Genomic DNA, 14,353 nt, shown 5'->3' with positions numbered 1-14,353 from the left:
AGTGTGTGTTTGGGAACATCTTATTTAACTTTTTTGTTGAAAGTGTGTTAAAATATACTTATACTTTGAAAAAGTTAGGTTTTAAAAAGCTGTACATAAAAACTCAAAAGCAAAAAACTAGTTTATAAGTTGTACCAAAACCACACTTATCATGTAAAGAATTCTTTATTGGATTAATTGGTTGCTTTATGAAACCAATCATTCACCTCTTTCCTTGTATACTCCTTGTGCACTAGGGTGTCTCTTTTTTATATCAATAAAACTTATTACTTATAAAAAAAAAAAAAAATTTAACAATATAAAATAAGTAACCGTAAAAATAAAAATAAAATTTATGAAGCATATCATGCATTTGTGGGTACAACACTAACCAAAAGTTCAAGACCTCTATAGTGTCCCGGCCACCTTCATATTCTTCTTGTTCCTGTTTTTTCTTTTTCTTTCTTTGATAACTCTTGCTTTTTTAATTCCATCCAATAGAACTAGGCTTTCCACGTAATTATCCAAATAGAAACAACTTCTTGTCTCATTGATTTGAAGATTCCATATTTTTCTTAAACTGTATGGTTCATATAAAGACAAGTCGCTTTTGCAAGATGGATATCTATCTGGAAAAGTTACAAGAACTTCACCATTTTTCTTGAAACCTATCACCATTCCCCATCTTTCACTAAGATCAATAACGTATAGCTTAGTCCAAAATTCCACAACTCCATACTCTTTCATCACCCACACATCATGCTTTTTAGCCAGCCAATCCTTGTTGTGGTGAAACTCCAGTGGCCCCACCCCTCCGTATAGAGCAAGTAATCCATTAAGCATCACAATATTGAATCCCGTTAGTAATGAATAATATTGATTATATTGATAATTGTTTTCTGTTTCTAAAACTTTAGGCATAGGCACTTCATGAAAAACAGTCTCATCACCCAAATTAAAAGACATAATAAAGTTGTACCTGGGGTTTTGCGTTCTCCTAACAAGCCAGTGCAATGCCCCGTTCATGAAAACCGAGGCAGTATCTTGTCGAAGAATAATAGGAGCACTTGCTGAGAAAGTCAAAAGGCGACATTCACCATTATTAAAACTATAAATCTCAGCCACAAGAGTATTCTCGTCCCGTTCCGAATACCTAATTCTCATCACTTTGTACTCGTTAGTTGGGGCGTGATATCCAAAGCCATGGCAACAAATATATCGTGTACGATGGAGATCTGGAAGTTGCACGTATCTATTAATAGAAGGGTTCCAAAGAATAAAATTCCCACCATCAACCAGACAAATTAGTCCATTGACTGAACCGACTAGTTTGAAGTTGGCATATCTACCCTCATATGGAGGTTGGAACTCAGTGAAATTTGATGAGTCCATGGCTGGATTGCTATGCAAACTAAAACGTTGTTTTCCGCGGCAACCACGCCCAAATAGAAAATAGGGTGATGGGCGTTGGTTGCTGCGAGCGAGGTGAGCGGTGGCAAAGCAAGAGTTAGAGATGAGAGAGTACCATGTCTTGCAAACGGACCTGAATCGCATCAATGATTTCGCCGGTTGATTTACAAGAATTTCTTCAACAACCTCTAAGGGCAAATAGTTTGACATGTTTTTTCCTTTGTTTCTCAGCGCCTGAGAATATGAGAGATGCTGCATTTTTTTTTTTGGAGAAGACGAGAGATGGTGCATATTAATTAGGGTTAGTGTTGTGTTATACTCCCTCCGTCCCATTTAGTTTGTCCTGTTTGAAAAGTTAAATTTTATGAAGGGAACATCATTTATTGTCTTGTCTAATTTTTAAAAATGTATTAGTTTTCAAAACTACCCTTAAATAAATTTATTAAAATATTAAATTTCTTTTCAAATGGAGTAGTTTTGAAAATTAAATAAGAGTATAATAGGAACATTAATAAATTAATGACTTTTATTATTAGAAACAAGACAATATTTTAAAATATCCCAAAATAGAATAGAGGGAGGGAGTAGTTTATATATGTGTGATAAGTCGGCTAAGCAAAAGTAGTACGTAATTTTTGGGTCTACAAAGTAAAACCCGCCTCAAACTTATCATTAATATTGGGCTAAAAGTACTATAGCTCATAGTCTTAGTTTCTATAGTATTTACAAAACCCATTTAATTATTTTGGGCTGGACCAAATTCACCATAACCAAACCCACTTGAGAAAACCTTAACCACAAACTCTGCAATGTAAAAACCTCACATCAATCAACAGCTAGCGCTATAGCCTTGAGAAGCTGCAATGGTGGAAGGAAATTGAAAGTGACTGTAATCCTTTGTTCCTTGAGTTTGGTGGCTGTACATTATATCTCTTGGTCAATTATCATTATCTTTATTTGTAACACGCCCCGGCCCCTCAAGATCAACGTCCGTTTACATAGCTTGATCCAATTCCAAATCAAGGCAAACCGGGTTGAAGAAATATTGTAAACCGGACAATGATTTCTCTAATTTTGCAAATCAAGTTTCAATTACTGGTTATAGAAATCCTTGTACAATCCGCTATCCCCTCCATCCTTCTTGACCTCCTCAATGATGGCATCAACTCAAAAGTCTTGATGACAATGGTCAAGGGCTCCTTCATGCCTTCCCTTTTGAACAATGGTATGTTTGAAAATGAAGAAACCATAGTTTTTGTTTTTGTTTATTTATTTATTTAATTTATAAAATGAACATGCATGTTAAATCATTTGCATCTCTGGTGTCTCACAAATAAAAGCAGGTAATATTTGGATTTTGTAATAACTTATCATTTAAGTTTTGTTGTAAATGTTGTGCCAGTAGCACTACTCGAGTAGTCAGCACTTGATGTTTTGATATAATAGAATTTAATCTTAAGTAAACTATCTTTATGAGAGTGTAGTCTCTTTAGAGAAGAAAGTTACTTGGCACAACCACAGTTTTTAGGACTCAAATTTTAAAAATATACATGATTTTCCTCCTTGAGGATTGGCGTTTTGAAAACTAATTACTTGGTATATTGTAATTTGGAGTAAATTCATTATTTGAATAGATGTGTAAAAAATCATACGGAATAGGTTTAGGTTTTATTTCCCTTTGAGATAGGGAGATAGGTCTAGTTTGAATGGATGGCCACACGGAAAATGGATATATGGTGCTTTAGTGTGTGTTTTGGAACATCTTATTTAGCTTTTTGTTGAAAGTTCCCTAAAATATACTTGCACTTTGAAAAAAACGTAAATAATAATTAGGTTTTAAAAATCTGTACATAAAAACTAAAAGAAAAAAAATTAGCTTATAAGCTGTACCCAAACCACATTTACAATGTAAAGAATCCTTCAACAATATAATATAATTAACTATAAAATTTAAATTTAAATTTATGAAGCAAATCATACATTTGTGGGTACAACACTGACCAAAAGTTCATGACCTATATAGTGTTGTAACTTTAAGATGGATGTGTTTTATGGATTTTCAAGGCACATACATGACCGGTGTAAAGTATCTCTACCTTCATATTCTTTTTGTTCTTAGACTCCATCCAATAGAACTAGGTTTTCCACGTAATTATCCAAGTAGAAACAATTTGACACACCATTGATTTGAAGATCCCATATTTTCCTTCAACTACATGGTTCATACAAGTCTCTCCCATGTCTATCTGGCATAGTTACTAGAACTTCACCATTTTTCTTGACACCTATCACCGTTCTGAATCTTTCACCAATATCAATAACGTATAGCTTAGTCCAAAATCCCACAACTCCATACTCTTTCATCACCCACACATCATGCTGTTTTGCCAACCAAAAACAGTAGCGGCCAAACTCCGCTACTCTAGCTCCACTCCTTCGTATAGAGCAAGCAATCCATTAAGCATCCCAATATTTTTCCCCTTTGATGAATATTGATATTTTTCTTCTATTTCTAAAACCTTAGGCATAGGCACTTCATGAAAAACATTCTCATCGCCCAAATTGAAAGATAGAATAAAAATAATGATAAACATTCTGCTTGGGGTTTTGATTCTTCTCAGCAAGCCAATGCAATGTCCCATTTTGGTAAAAAAAAACCCGCAACCCCTTGGGGTTATCCTACACTTGGAAGAAGAAGTAAAAAAATGAATAAATATAGTGATAATTTGATTTTTTGTCGCCGTAGTAAATAAGATAGGAGAGAAAATAAACTTTGTTTCTTCGTCTTTACAAAAAAAAAAAAAGAAAAAAAAAATATGAGTTATGTTATTTCTTTTTTATAGGCGAACGACGGGAATTAAACCCACACATGGTGGATTCACAATCCACTTGGCTACATGCGCACCGAGACAGATTCTTCTTGAAAAAAAAATTTCGAAAATTGAAAAAACTGTCAAATCACATGTTAGTGAAATCCTAATAAGTTTAGCACTTGATGGAAAAGTAAAACAGTGCCATTTACCGTATCAGCCACAGTAGTATCTCCCGCAAACACGCGATTCTCACAACTTGGTACTCATTAGTTGGGGGCGTGATATCCAAATCCATGGCTTTGATCGCAATAAGGAAGGTGGAGCTTTGGAGTACTTTTTAACATTTATATTGGGCTAAAACTTTAGCTCAAAGTCTTATTTTTTATAGCCCATACAAAACCCATTTAATTGTTTTGGGCTGGACCAAAATTCACCATAACCAAACCCACTTAAGAAAACCCGAACCGCAAACTCTGCAAAGTCAAAAACCACACAGCAATCAACAGCTAGCGGCGCTGTAGCTTAGAGAAGCTGCAATGGTGGAAGAAATTGAAGAGGAGGCAGTCCAGCTCGCACGGCCCCAAGGCCGTCGTATAAGGAAGAGGGCTCTCAAAAACAAAGCTCTCTCCGTCAAATTCAACGAGAAAGATCTCAGGTAACCATATAAAGCTACACACTCTCTCTCTCACACAGTAATAATCCGTGGAACCAAACCCTAAAATTGTTATTTTGTTTTGGTATGAGAAAGGGACTATGTGACTGGGTTTCACAAGAGGAAGAAGAAAAGAAGAAAGGAAGCTAATAAGCAGCAAGAGGAGGCTCAAAGGCGAAAGCGTATTGAGCTGCGCAAAAAGGTTCTTCTCATTAGTTTTTTTATTTTATTTTATTTTTTATTGAGATGTGTATGTATATTTTAGAATATGCACAATGAGCCAAATATATTCATAAAATGTGGAAATTCGTTGAAAAGGAAGAGGAAGAGTTGCTTGAGATGGTTTGTGCATGTTTTAGAGGAGAGTGATTAATGCATTGGTGTGAAAGATTGAGTTAATTCAATTAAGGGAAGGATAAAAGGAAGAGGAAGTCGAAAAATAATATTAATAGAAGTAGTAAAGAAGAACATGTCAGTTAAGGAAGTGACATAGGTTATGACTTTGGATATAATAGAATGACGGAAAAGGATATATGAAGCTGGCGATGACTAGTTTGTTAAGGACCTATAATGGACTCCAAAATTTTGGGACTAGGGTTTAGTTGTTGTTGCCAATAGTTTCATACAAAAGTGGTTCAAATTTTGGGTAGCTTAAGAAGTTTCTGCGTTATTTTGGTATAAATTTGTGTGTATATATAATGATATGCATTTTTTTATGTATAATGCACTAACTCAAGGTTGGCGTACCACAATTGACCCGTGGACCGTGTCTTGTGAAGCCGGAGGTCACTAGTTTGAATCTAATTTTATCCCTCTCCTTGAGGCCAAACCTCACTTATCAAAAAATGTAACTCATTGTCAATCAAATGTACAAGTATTTCCTTACTTTTTTAGCCATGAATTTTTAATACCACCACCTAGCTATTTTTGCTAGGGAGATTGAATTTAAATTAAGCTCCTTACGTGAGGGTTGTATGTGTCGATTGTAAAATTTTCATCCATAACAAAGCAATAGATGCAATGAGAATTAAAAGGATATGAAAGATGAGAATTTGATGTAGGCAGAGTCAAAATATGCAACCCACTCACAAGACCTAACTTTATGCCTGGCCACTTTTTTATATTTGAAACCACTGCCGAATTATTGTTAAGATATAAAATAAGTTGGGAGAGTATAAAGCCAAAGTACTCAAAGTATTCTTCTTGCAACTGCTCAAGTTATTTGGGGGAACACTGAATTCAAGGGGCTTCCATGGGGACATTTTTGTGTAAAAGATCCTAAGAGGAATAGAGGATCATAGAAGGAAGATGGTAGAGGGTGAGAGTTGTGACAGATTAATGTGGCAGTCCTACCTGCTAATGTTCATGCTCCTCGTCATGGTTTTTAAGATTGACTTGTATGCTGCTTTGAATCATATCGTTTTTTTAAATGTCTTTTTCCCCCCCTTTTCCCTCTTTTCTCCTGGTAAGTTGGTTCTAATTGTTGTATTTTTGCTACCCAACTAATTTGGCAGAGGAAATTGGAAAAAGAAATGGTTCTCTATGGTGGAGCTCCACCAGCCAATGATTCAGTGCCTGATGAAAATGAGGAGGACGATGAAGAAGATGAAGAAACGGAGCTAATTGCATCTGTTTCTGGTATTTTTGAACTCTGCAATCGACTGACTGAATTCACGCATATATAAGCTAATTGCATATAATGTACTTGTGCATAGTTGGGTCCAGTATGTTTGGGTGGGCTACCAGGCACACCCCAATTATTCAATATTTCTCTTTTGATTTAGCAGCATCGTTACAAATCTAAACAATATCTGTGATCACTTATCTGGGTTAAAATCTTAACATAATTCTTTCTTCTGATATTAGCAACAAAGCTAGCATTCAGGGGCACTTCAGAACTGGGAGAATTGCCTATATTTATCTCATTGTTTGTGATTAATTTAATGCTGAGGGCTCAAAGGGTGGGACATGAATATTTCGATGTCTCCTCTAATTCATCTCTTATTATAAATGTTAAGATATGTACCAGAGTATTATGTATGTAATCCAAGCTCATGTTTTTTTAATCATTTAATATTTGGGCTCGGTTTTGATCATTTTTTATAGGGATGACAACATATGACAATGGCAACATGAAAGTCACAGTAACAACATGTGAGATTTCTCGTGAAGAAGAAACCTTGCCAAGTGACAAAACAGAGGCAGCAGTGCCACGACCAGCTGGAGCTGATAAGAAGCACACCGTGCCTGTAACTAAGAAGAAAGCATTCAAGAGAGTTGCAAGAACAAAGTCACGATCAAAGCCTCAAAATAAAAGAGACAAAAAGAAGGGAAAGAACAAGAACAAAAAGATGCGCTAGCTCTCTGCCTGGATCAACCTGTACTCTATTGACTGATTATAAGTTTAATGACTTGGCTGTGTAGAGTTTTTTTGGTTGGTTTCTAGGTTTTGTTATATGATAGCTGAGCCATTGACCTTGAGTTACACAATGTCTATCATTTGATTATTTTGAAAAGTTTTTAATTTATATCTTGTTTTTTTATCGTTTACTTTTACCTTAACAAAAAAATTAACTAGTCGTTAATTATAGCTGCACCATGTCAACAAGACAGTCTGCATTGGATTGAAGATTATGCTTTGTTGTTCATCCTACATCAAATGTATTTCAAAACACATTTCACAATTTCTGAGAAGACAAGTCGTTAATGTATACAATAATTTGTTGTCAGTTCTGTTTTGTATGAGACTCAATAACAACAACTTATTGACACAGTAGTTATGAAAATTATTGTGGTCCTACTTTTTAGCATTACTCTGTTGGATTTTGTATCTTATTGAATATATGCTTCTTGACCCTACATAAATTTGATTGCCAAGGCCTTGTGCATTATTAAGGGACGTTTCAGCTGAGAAACACGTGCATTTGATATTTTGAAAGATTCCTTTTCTTTAGCGGTGTTTGGAGGTACATAAATTATCCATTATCATTCATCTTAGAAGGGATACAGCTTAGGTCCAGTACATCAGTGCACAAAATCCAATATGATACGTGCACGACCAAAACTTAACCTGTGTAAAGGATAGTTGTCCTTTACTAAAAACCTCTTCTGAGCCAAAAACAGGATTCTGGGTTTTAGGGGGGGTTTTTGGTAGGGCAGTTTAAGATGAGATTTTTGTAATTTTTTTAAATACGTGTGAGTGAAAAAGTGTGGAAATGTATGTAATATTCTTTAAAATGTAAAAATGTAAGTTTGGGGTGAGGTACCAAATAGGCCATACTATTTTGTGATTATTATTGTCATGATATTTTACAATCAAAACAAAGACAAGAAAAAGACTTTCATTGCCATTTTCCTGGTTTCACCTACAACGGGACAGAACGGGAAGCAACCTTTTGTTGTTACGTGATGCTAGATTAAGAGGGGTCAAATTCTTCTGTCCTGGGTCAGTACAGGAAGCCACGTTGTGTCGTAATGTATCTCAGATTAGATACACACTTGGGAGTTTCAGAGTAATGGACCCCTTGCAGTTATGGCAGCTTATATGTTTGTGTTAACGCTTTGTGCTAAGATGGAAGTTGTGCATTAAGACATAAAAGTCCGTAAGAGCAGACAATAGTACTGCTACGTTCTTTCAATTTCTGACAACAAAGTTTTGTGTCGGAATTTTTTTTTTCCAACAGCTTATAAAGTAGGCGATTATAATCGGAAATAATTATCCTTTAGTTACTATTGATCACTTTGCTCATTCTTGTTTGATTGCAATCCTTGTGACAAATAATTATCTTCTATTTACTATCGATCACTACAATAAGTTGTAACAAATATTGTGGCAGTAGAAGAATTTATTTCTAATCAATCATTCTTGTTCGACGGCCTGATCACAAGGACTAGCAATCTGTCTTGGTATTTTGAACGTGTCATGTTTTAATAGCATAACCTTTTATTGGAACGGCATGCAAGTTGCCACCCTTTGATTGATATATTTTTAAACTTTAGTATATATGTCATAAACTTTCAGGTTTCATCTAGGGAAAAAAAATAGTGGCATTTCAGTTTTGTGTTAGCAATGTTTTGCCAACAACTTATAAAGTAGCTGATTTTGATCGGTAAAAAAAGAGGAAGTTACGAATTAATGTAAAAATAATTATTTCTGTAATTGGTTAAAAAAATTATGAGTTAATGTAAAAATAATTATTCTCTATTCACTATCGATCACTTAGAGTACTTGTGACAAATATTATGTAGTAGAAGAACCAATTCTTAATTGCTCACAAGAACTGGCATGCACGTTGCTTTGATAAGTTATGACAAATATTGTGATAGTATAACTGATTTCTAATCACTCACAAGAACGGGAACATTGAAAGTCTGTCATGGTATTTTGAAAGTATCATGTTTTTATAGCATAACCCTTTGATTGATACATATAAACTTTAGTATATATGGCTAAACTTTCAGGTTTCATTTAGGGGGAAAAAACAGTGGCATTGGTGCAGGACTGGTATGCTTAGCTACACGTGTAGACTTTAATGCATTTTACGTGTGTCTAAAATCTCTAGGTCTAGTTATTTTCCCGTCTCTTTAGCTCTCCTTGAATAGAGCCAAGGGCTCATTAATTCTTGTAGCATTTTTGTGCATAATGACTTTTGGCCAATATCAGCTGTCAGTACTTACAACTTACAAGGCTTTTCCTTACAGGAAAAAGAACAGTAAGGAATAGAACAAAAAATATTTAAGAGATATTCTATCCATTTCTTTTTGTCTTGTAGTTTGGTATGAATGAATTGACTGATTAGGAGAGAATTTCACTTCTAATTTTTTTTTTCTTCAAAAATGAAAGAAAAACTTATTCTTTTTTTTTTTTAAGAAATAGTTGTGAATTATCTATCTTATTCATACCATAAACAAGAAAAATATCAAAGGTGAATGATATATTAGTAAATTATATAATTCTTTTCTTTCGGTTCAAATTTGTTCTATAATATTGAAAAAATACTCCAAATTTTATTTTATTCATTTACGACCTAGTCATTTGATTATATTATAAACTCAAAAACATAAAGTCAATGTTAAGAATAAATTATATGCTCATTTGAACCATTCTTTTCTTAAAAGGGGAAGGCAAAAAGAGAATATTAGGCATAGTTTTCAATCAATTGTGCTTTGTGCATTAAGCCATTAACACCTTGGAAAACTTGAGCAATTCACTTCCACGGTTCCACCACTTTCTATCCTATGCTATGCTTATGTTATGATGGATTCTTTTATGCTTTGATGAATGAATAAACGGCCCAAGAATCTTGAAAAGCGTCACACTTGAAAGAAGATAATATTAAAAAAAAAAAACAGAAATACCTAATATTGAAAGAAAAGTACAAGTGTTAATAGATATTGCTTTAATGTTTTCATGCAGTAGGACCATAATGTGGAGCCAAAACAGTTAAATAGAAAGAAAGAAAAGTCCCCACTTTTTTGCGTAAAGAAAAAAAAAAAAAAAATCAGCAATAGAGCAACAAATGAGAGAGTGCACATGTTAGAGAAGGAAATTAAGTAACCTTTGAGGATGCACATAGCTAAAAAAAATTGGAAATATGTTGTATATAACCCCACTTGAATGATATTATTTTTTTAGGACAGTATTTATTACACACTTGTATGCATTCACACAACTATTAAATAACGTGTTTGAAAACATAAGTTAGACTCACAATTTTAGTGTTATTAAACACTTGTGCGGATGCACATACTTGGTTTGTATGTAACAAGCTTTATTTCTTATTTCTTTTTAATATTAAATTTATAATTTCAGGAAAATTTAGGATGTTGAGTAATTCTTAAGTACTCTCGGAGCATAAAAAATAGTACTCTCTTTTAATATTTATAGTAAATGCACTTATTAAATTCATGGTGAGATCCACCGTGAATATGGGAGAACGTCATTTGTCCTTACTCCGCACCTAAGAATTTTCCCCGCCGAACACAAGACTTCTTTACTCTTCAAATCTTAATGTTGTGGACCAATTAGGCTAGGACTTCTGGCAAAAGATGAAAAAAGTAGGCTAAGACTTTTGTTCTTATCCTATACCGTGCTTATAAGGCCTGCGTTCTTAAGTTAATAATGCTTGGATTTTTTGTTTTTTTGTTTTTTGCTTAGGTCATGAGTCATATATTTTTACATTACATCACACCTTTTTCTTTCTTTTGGACTTTTAAAAAAAAAAAAAAATTTGGTGTAATAAAATAAAAAAACACAAAGTGCACGCATCCACCTTTCTATCTTGTCACTTCGATCTGCTTCACCAAAAAATCATTGACTTGAATTCTAATTTTCGATGATTCACCAAAAAAATCATAGACTTGAATTATAATTTAAGACGTGTATTAGAATTAATTGATATTTTGACCGCTAAAAAAAAATAAAAATCAAGAAATTCTCATTTGGGTCAGAAGAAAAGTAAATTCGAACTTTGTTTCCTTGTCTTTATTTTGTCCTGCCCACCAGACATTTCTTTCTTGTTTACCTTTGTTCAATTTACTCTTTGCCGTGATTCAAATTCAAAATTGTTCTTCAACTTCTTAGCGGAAAAAAAAAAAAAAATCTTCAACTGTTACAATTTTTTCCATGAACAAAGTTTTTCTTTCTCTCCAAATTTGGAGAGAAATTCTACAAATTTATCATATATCTTTACATTGAGTGTGAATTTTGATAATCTAACTGTTAAATTGCATGTTCTTATTACATCCTTAATGCTTACAAAATTTCAAGAAGATTAATGGTTAATTGTTATGTCAACAAATAAATATTATAATTTCAAGTTTTTATAATTTAAAGTTGTGTATAAAAAATAAGTTAATTGATCGGATAGTAAATAACATCTGATTATAACGAAATTTGATATATATATTAAGAATATAAGGAACATGAAATTTAGTGGTTAGATTTTCAAAATTTACACTTAAAAAAATAGATATATAAGGAGTTTGAATAATTTTTATCTAAAGAGAAACTTTGTTCTTTTTGCCACCACAACTTTTACCATAATTTTATTGATGAGAGTGACTAATTACCATTTTTATTTGAATTTACTTTTTTTTTTAATAAAAAAAATCTAACATATCAGTTGAGCGTTCGGTATGGGAATTATTGAGAAAAGTTTTGCTTTTGTTTAAGTTTCTAAGCAAATAAACTAGTTTTAGCATTTATTTTGTTGTTATAATAAACTAACTTCCAATTTTTTTTTATAAAATATTTAACATAAAAATTACCAAAATTATATCTTTTAATAAACTCTATACAAGTAAGATACTAAAAATAAGCCATTTTTAAAGGGACACAAAAATTGTGGCATTATCTTTTATGGAAGATTATTAGGCCTTGTTTGGTTTGTCACTCACTCATATCCCAACACTTATAACTCAAATCTCCTCACTCAAACTCATATCCCAATATCTCACAACTCTAACTCAATAAAATCCATAACTCACTCTCACGCTCGTTTGGCTGAAGATTTCACAGCTATCTCAAATTCAAAAACCCACCTTTCTGTCATTCACTGGGTCCCAACAACTTTCGACATGTAAAATTGTAAATAGATGGAGGGGGAGCGTTTGGGTCTAACCTGAAAATGGAATCGGTGAACGGAGCTTCATTAGAGTTGGGCCTTGTGCTAATCGGCAGAACTAGAACAAAAGATTTCTGAATGGATTACAAGAATGCTTTTGGACTGAGTTGTGCTTGTGCTGTGGGTTTGGGAGAAGGGAAAAGGAAAAGCGATGAAGAATAGTATGGTCTGGTGGTTAGGAAAGTAATGAGGAAAAATATTTGTTACTCACAAAAGCCTGCAGTGATGGGACGAAACATTGCTGTTAGACTCGTGTTTGCTGGAAATTTACAAAATTGCCACTGATAACTCAAAACTCTTAACTTGAAAACAGCTTTACCGTGTTTCCAAAATTGCTCACCCATCACTCAAAATTATGAGATATCATCACTGAGTTAATGGTTTGGAATTTCATCCAAATAAGCATGCTACCTGTGGGCCCTACTAATTTTGGGTTATGAGTTAACAAAACTGGGATTTGTTAACCCAGTTCAGGGAAATCTAAACAAGGCCTTAGATATTTTTAGAGTAGAACGATGTAGTGCACCTTCCTTTCACATTCATGATAAAATCCCATCATAAATTTAATTAGTAAGAGAGTACCTAATAATGAGACTAAACTCTACAATAAAGTGGTGTAAAACCTTTCAATCCCCTAATATCACATCATCATATCACATATTAAAAATAGACACAATCATGTCCAATCAATTGTAATACCCATCTCTTATAAAAAAAATAAAATAAAATAAAAAATAATTCCCATAAGAAACCCCAACCCATTAGTGTTGTATAATGTATTAAGTTTTAAGTAAAAAATTAAGGATCATGTTAACGAATGCTCTTAGGAAAATTGTTAATAAACCATAATAAGAAAGTTTGACACCACTTTCATGGAAAATATAAAAAGCTGTCAACAATATTTATTATTTTATCATTATCCCAATAAAATATTTCTAAAAATAATTTCTAAACTAATACCCTTAATGTTTGTTTGACATAATTAATTTTGCCAATTTATTTTATTATTCAACATATTTTTGCTACTATTCATGGGTCTCACTGCACTTTTTGGTACTATTCATGGGTTTCACTATACTATATTACTATTTTAACTCACTTTTACCTTTATCTACCATACTTTCAGTAAAAAGTTTTCAGTCTCAGTAAAATAAGCAGGTCTCAAGAATGTATTTGGATACTGCTTATTTTGCTGAAATTAAAAACTTATTACAAAAAATACTATAAATAAAGGTAAAAATTACTTGAAATAGTACAATAAAACCCATAAATAGTATCAAAAAGTGTAGTAGACCTCATAAATAGTAGTAAAAATAAGCTGAATAGTAAAATAATTTTAATTTTTAATTAGTTCCCAAACCCACACCAAATAAAACCTTAGTTAACATATCTTAAAAACTAATGTGCCAATTTTCTATTCAACAATGCAAAACATGAATTTTATTCTCCATCCTTATCAATTTCGGACTCATTCTAATCTCTCGTCCAAATCAATATAAGAAGCACACACAACACAACCCTGTGCTCACCCACACACAGCTACACCACCCCTGTCACCCCCACATGCCTAATCATTATAAAACATTGTATGAGATTCCCCCAAACCTCAAAAAGAAAAATCAAACGGCCCAGATCTCATCATCATATCAGACCCGAGCGCCCCCACCACAGTCCAACTACCCCGCAGAGATTCTCGCTGCTTCAGCCGTCACTGTAAGCACACGCACTCGCAAAAAAAAAAAAAGAGACAGAGAGAAGTGGCTTTCAAAGAAATTGCGAAAGTGTTTGTATCAACGAAAATTCGCAGACGCTTCGAGGAAACTTCTCAGATACTCTAAAGACCAAAAACAACATATACAACCAAAAAAAAAAAA

General features: G+C 33.3%; 2 protein-coding genes across 2 annotated transcripts; one reads left to right on the top strand and one right to left on the bottom strand.

The window, feature by feature from the left end:
• Positions 1-387: 387 nt before the first annotated feature.
• On the bottom strand, positions 388-1,599 carry LOC142635827 (F-box/kelch-repeat protein At3g23880-like). The gene has a single exon (XM_075809897.1). It carries the CDS (start codon positions 1,597-1,599, stop codon positions 388-390), a length of 1,212 nt encoding a protein of 403 aa, XP_075666012.1.
• Positions 1,600-4,680: 3,081 nt separating this feature from the next.
• LOC142636197 (uncharacterized) lies at positions 4,681-7,395 on the top strand. The gene is made up of 4 exons (XM_075810326.1): positions 4,681-4,857; positions 4,951-5,056; positions 6,369-6,492; positions 6,961-7,395. Exons 1-4 carry the CDS (start codon positions 4,739-4,741, stop codon positions 7,212-7,214), a joined length of 603 nt encoding a protein of 200 aa, XP_075666441.1. The 5' UTR covers positions 4,681-4,738; the 3' UTR covers positions 7,215-7,395.
• The last annotated feature ends 6,958 nt before the right edge of the window (positions 7,396-14,353 follow it).

Source organism: Castanea sativa, chromosome 5 (assembly GCF_040712315.1).
Source record: "Castanea sativa cultivar Marrone di Chiusa Pesio chromosome 5, ASM4071231v1".
Lineage (NCBI taxonomy): Eukaryota > Viridiplantae > Streptophyta > Magnoliopsida > Fagales > Fagaceae > Castanea > Castanea sativa.
This window is presented reverse-complemented; position numbering and strand designations above follow the sequence as displayed.

What these genes read in the sequence shown, in the direction of transcription:
- LOC142635827 (XM_075809897.1), bottom strand. Translation starts at nt 1,599, where the DNA reads ATGTCAAACTATTTGCCCTTAGAGGTTGTTGAAGAAATTCTTGTAAAT.
- LOC142636197 (XM_075810326.1), top strand. Translation starts at nt 4,739, where the DNA reads ATGGTGGAAGAAATTGAAGAGGAGGCAGTCCAGCTCGCACGGCCCCAA. An exon ending in TTCAACGAGAAAGATCTCAG is followed by an intron (nt 4,858 to 4,950) that starts GTAACCATATAA and finishes GGTATGAGAAAG; the next exon opens with GGACTATGTGACTGGGTTTC. An exon ending in GTATTGAGCTGCGCAAAAAG is followed by an intron (nt 5,057 to 6,368) that starts GTTCTTCTCATT and finishes CTAATTTGGCAG; the next exon opens with AGGAAATTGGAAAAAGAAAT.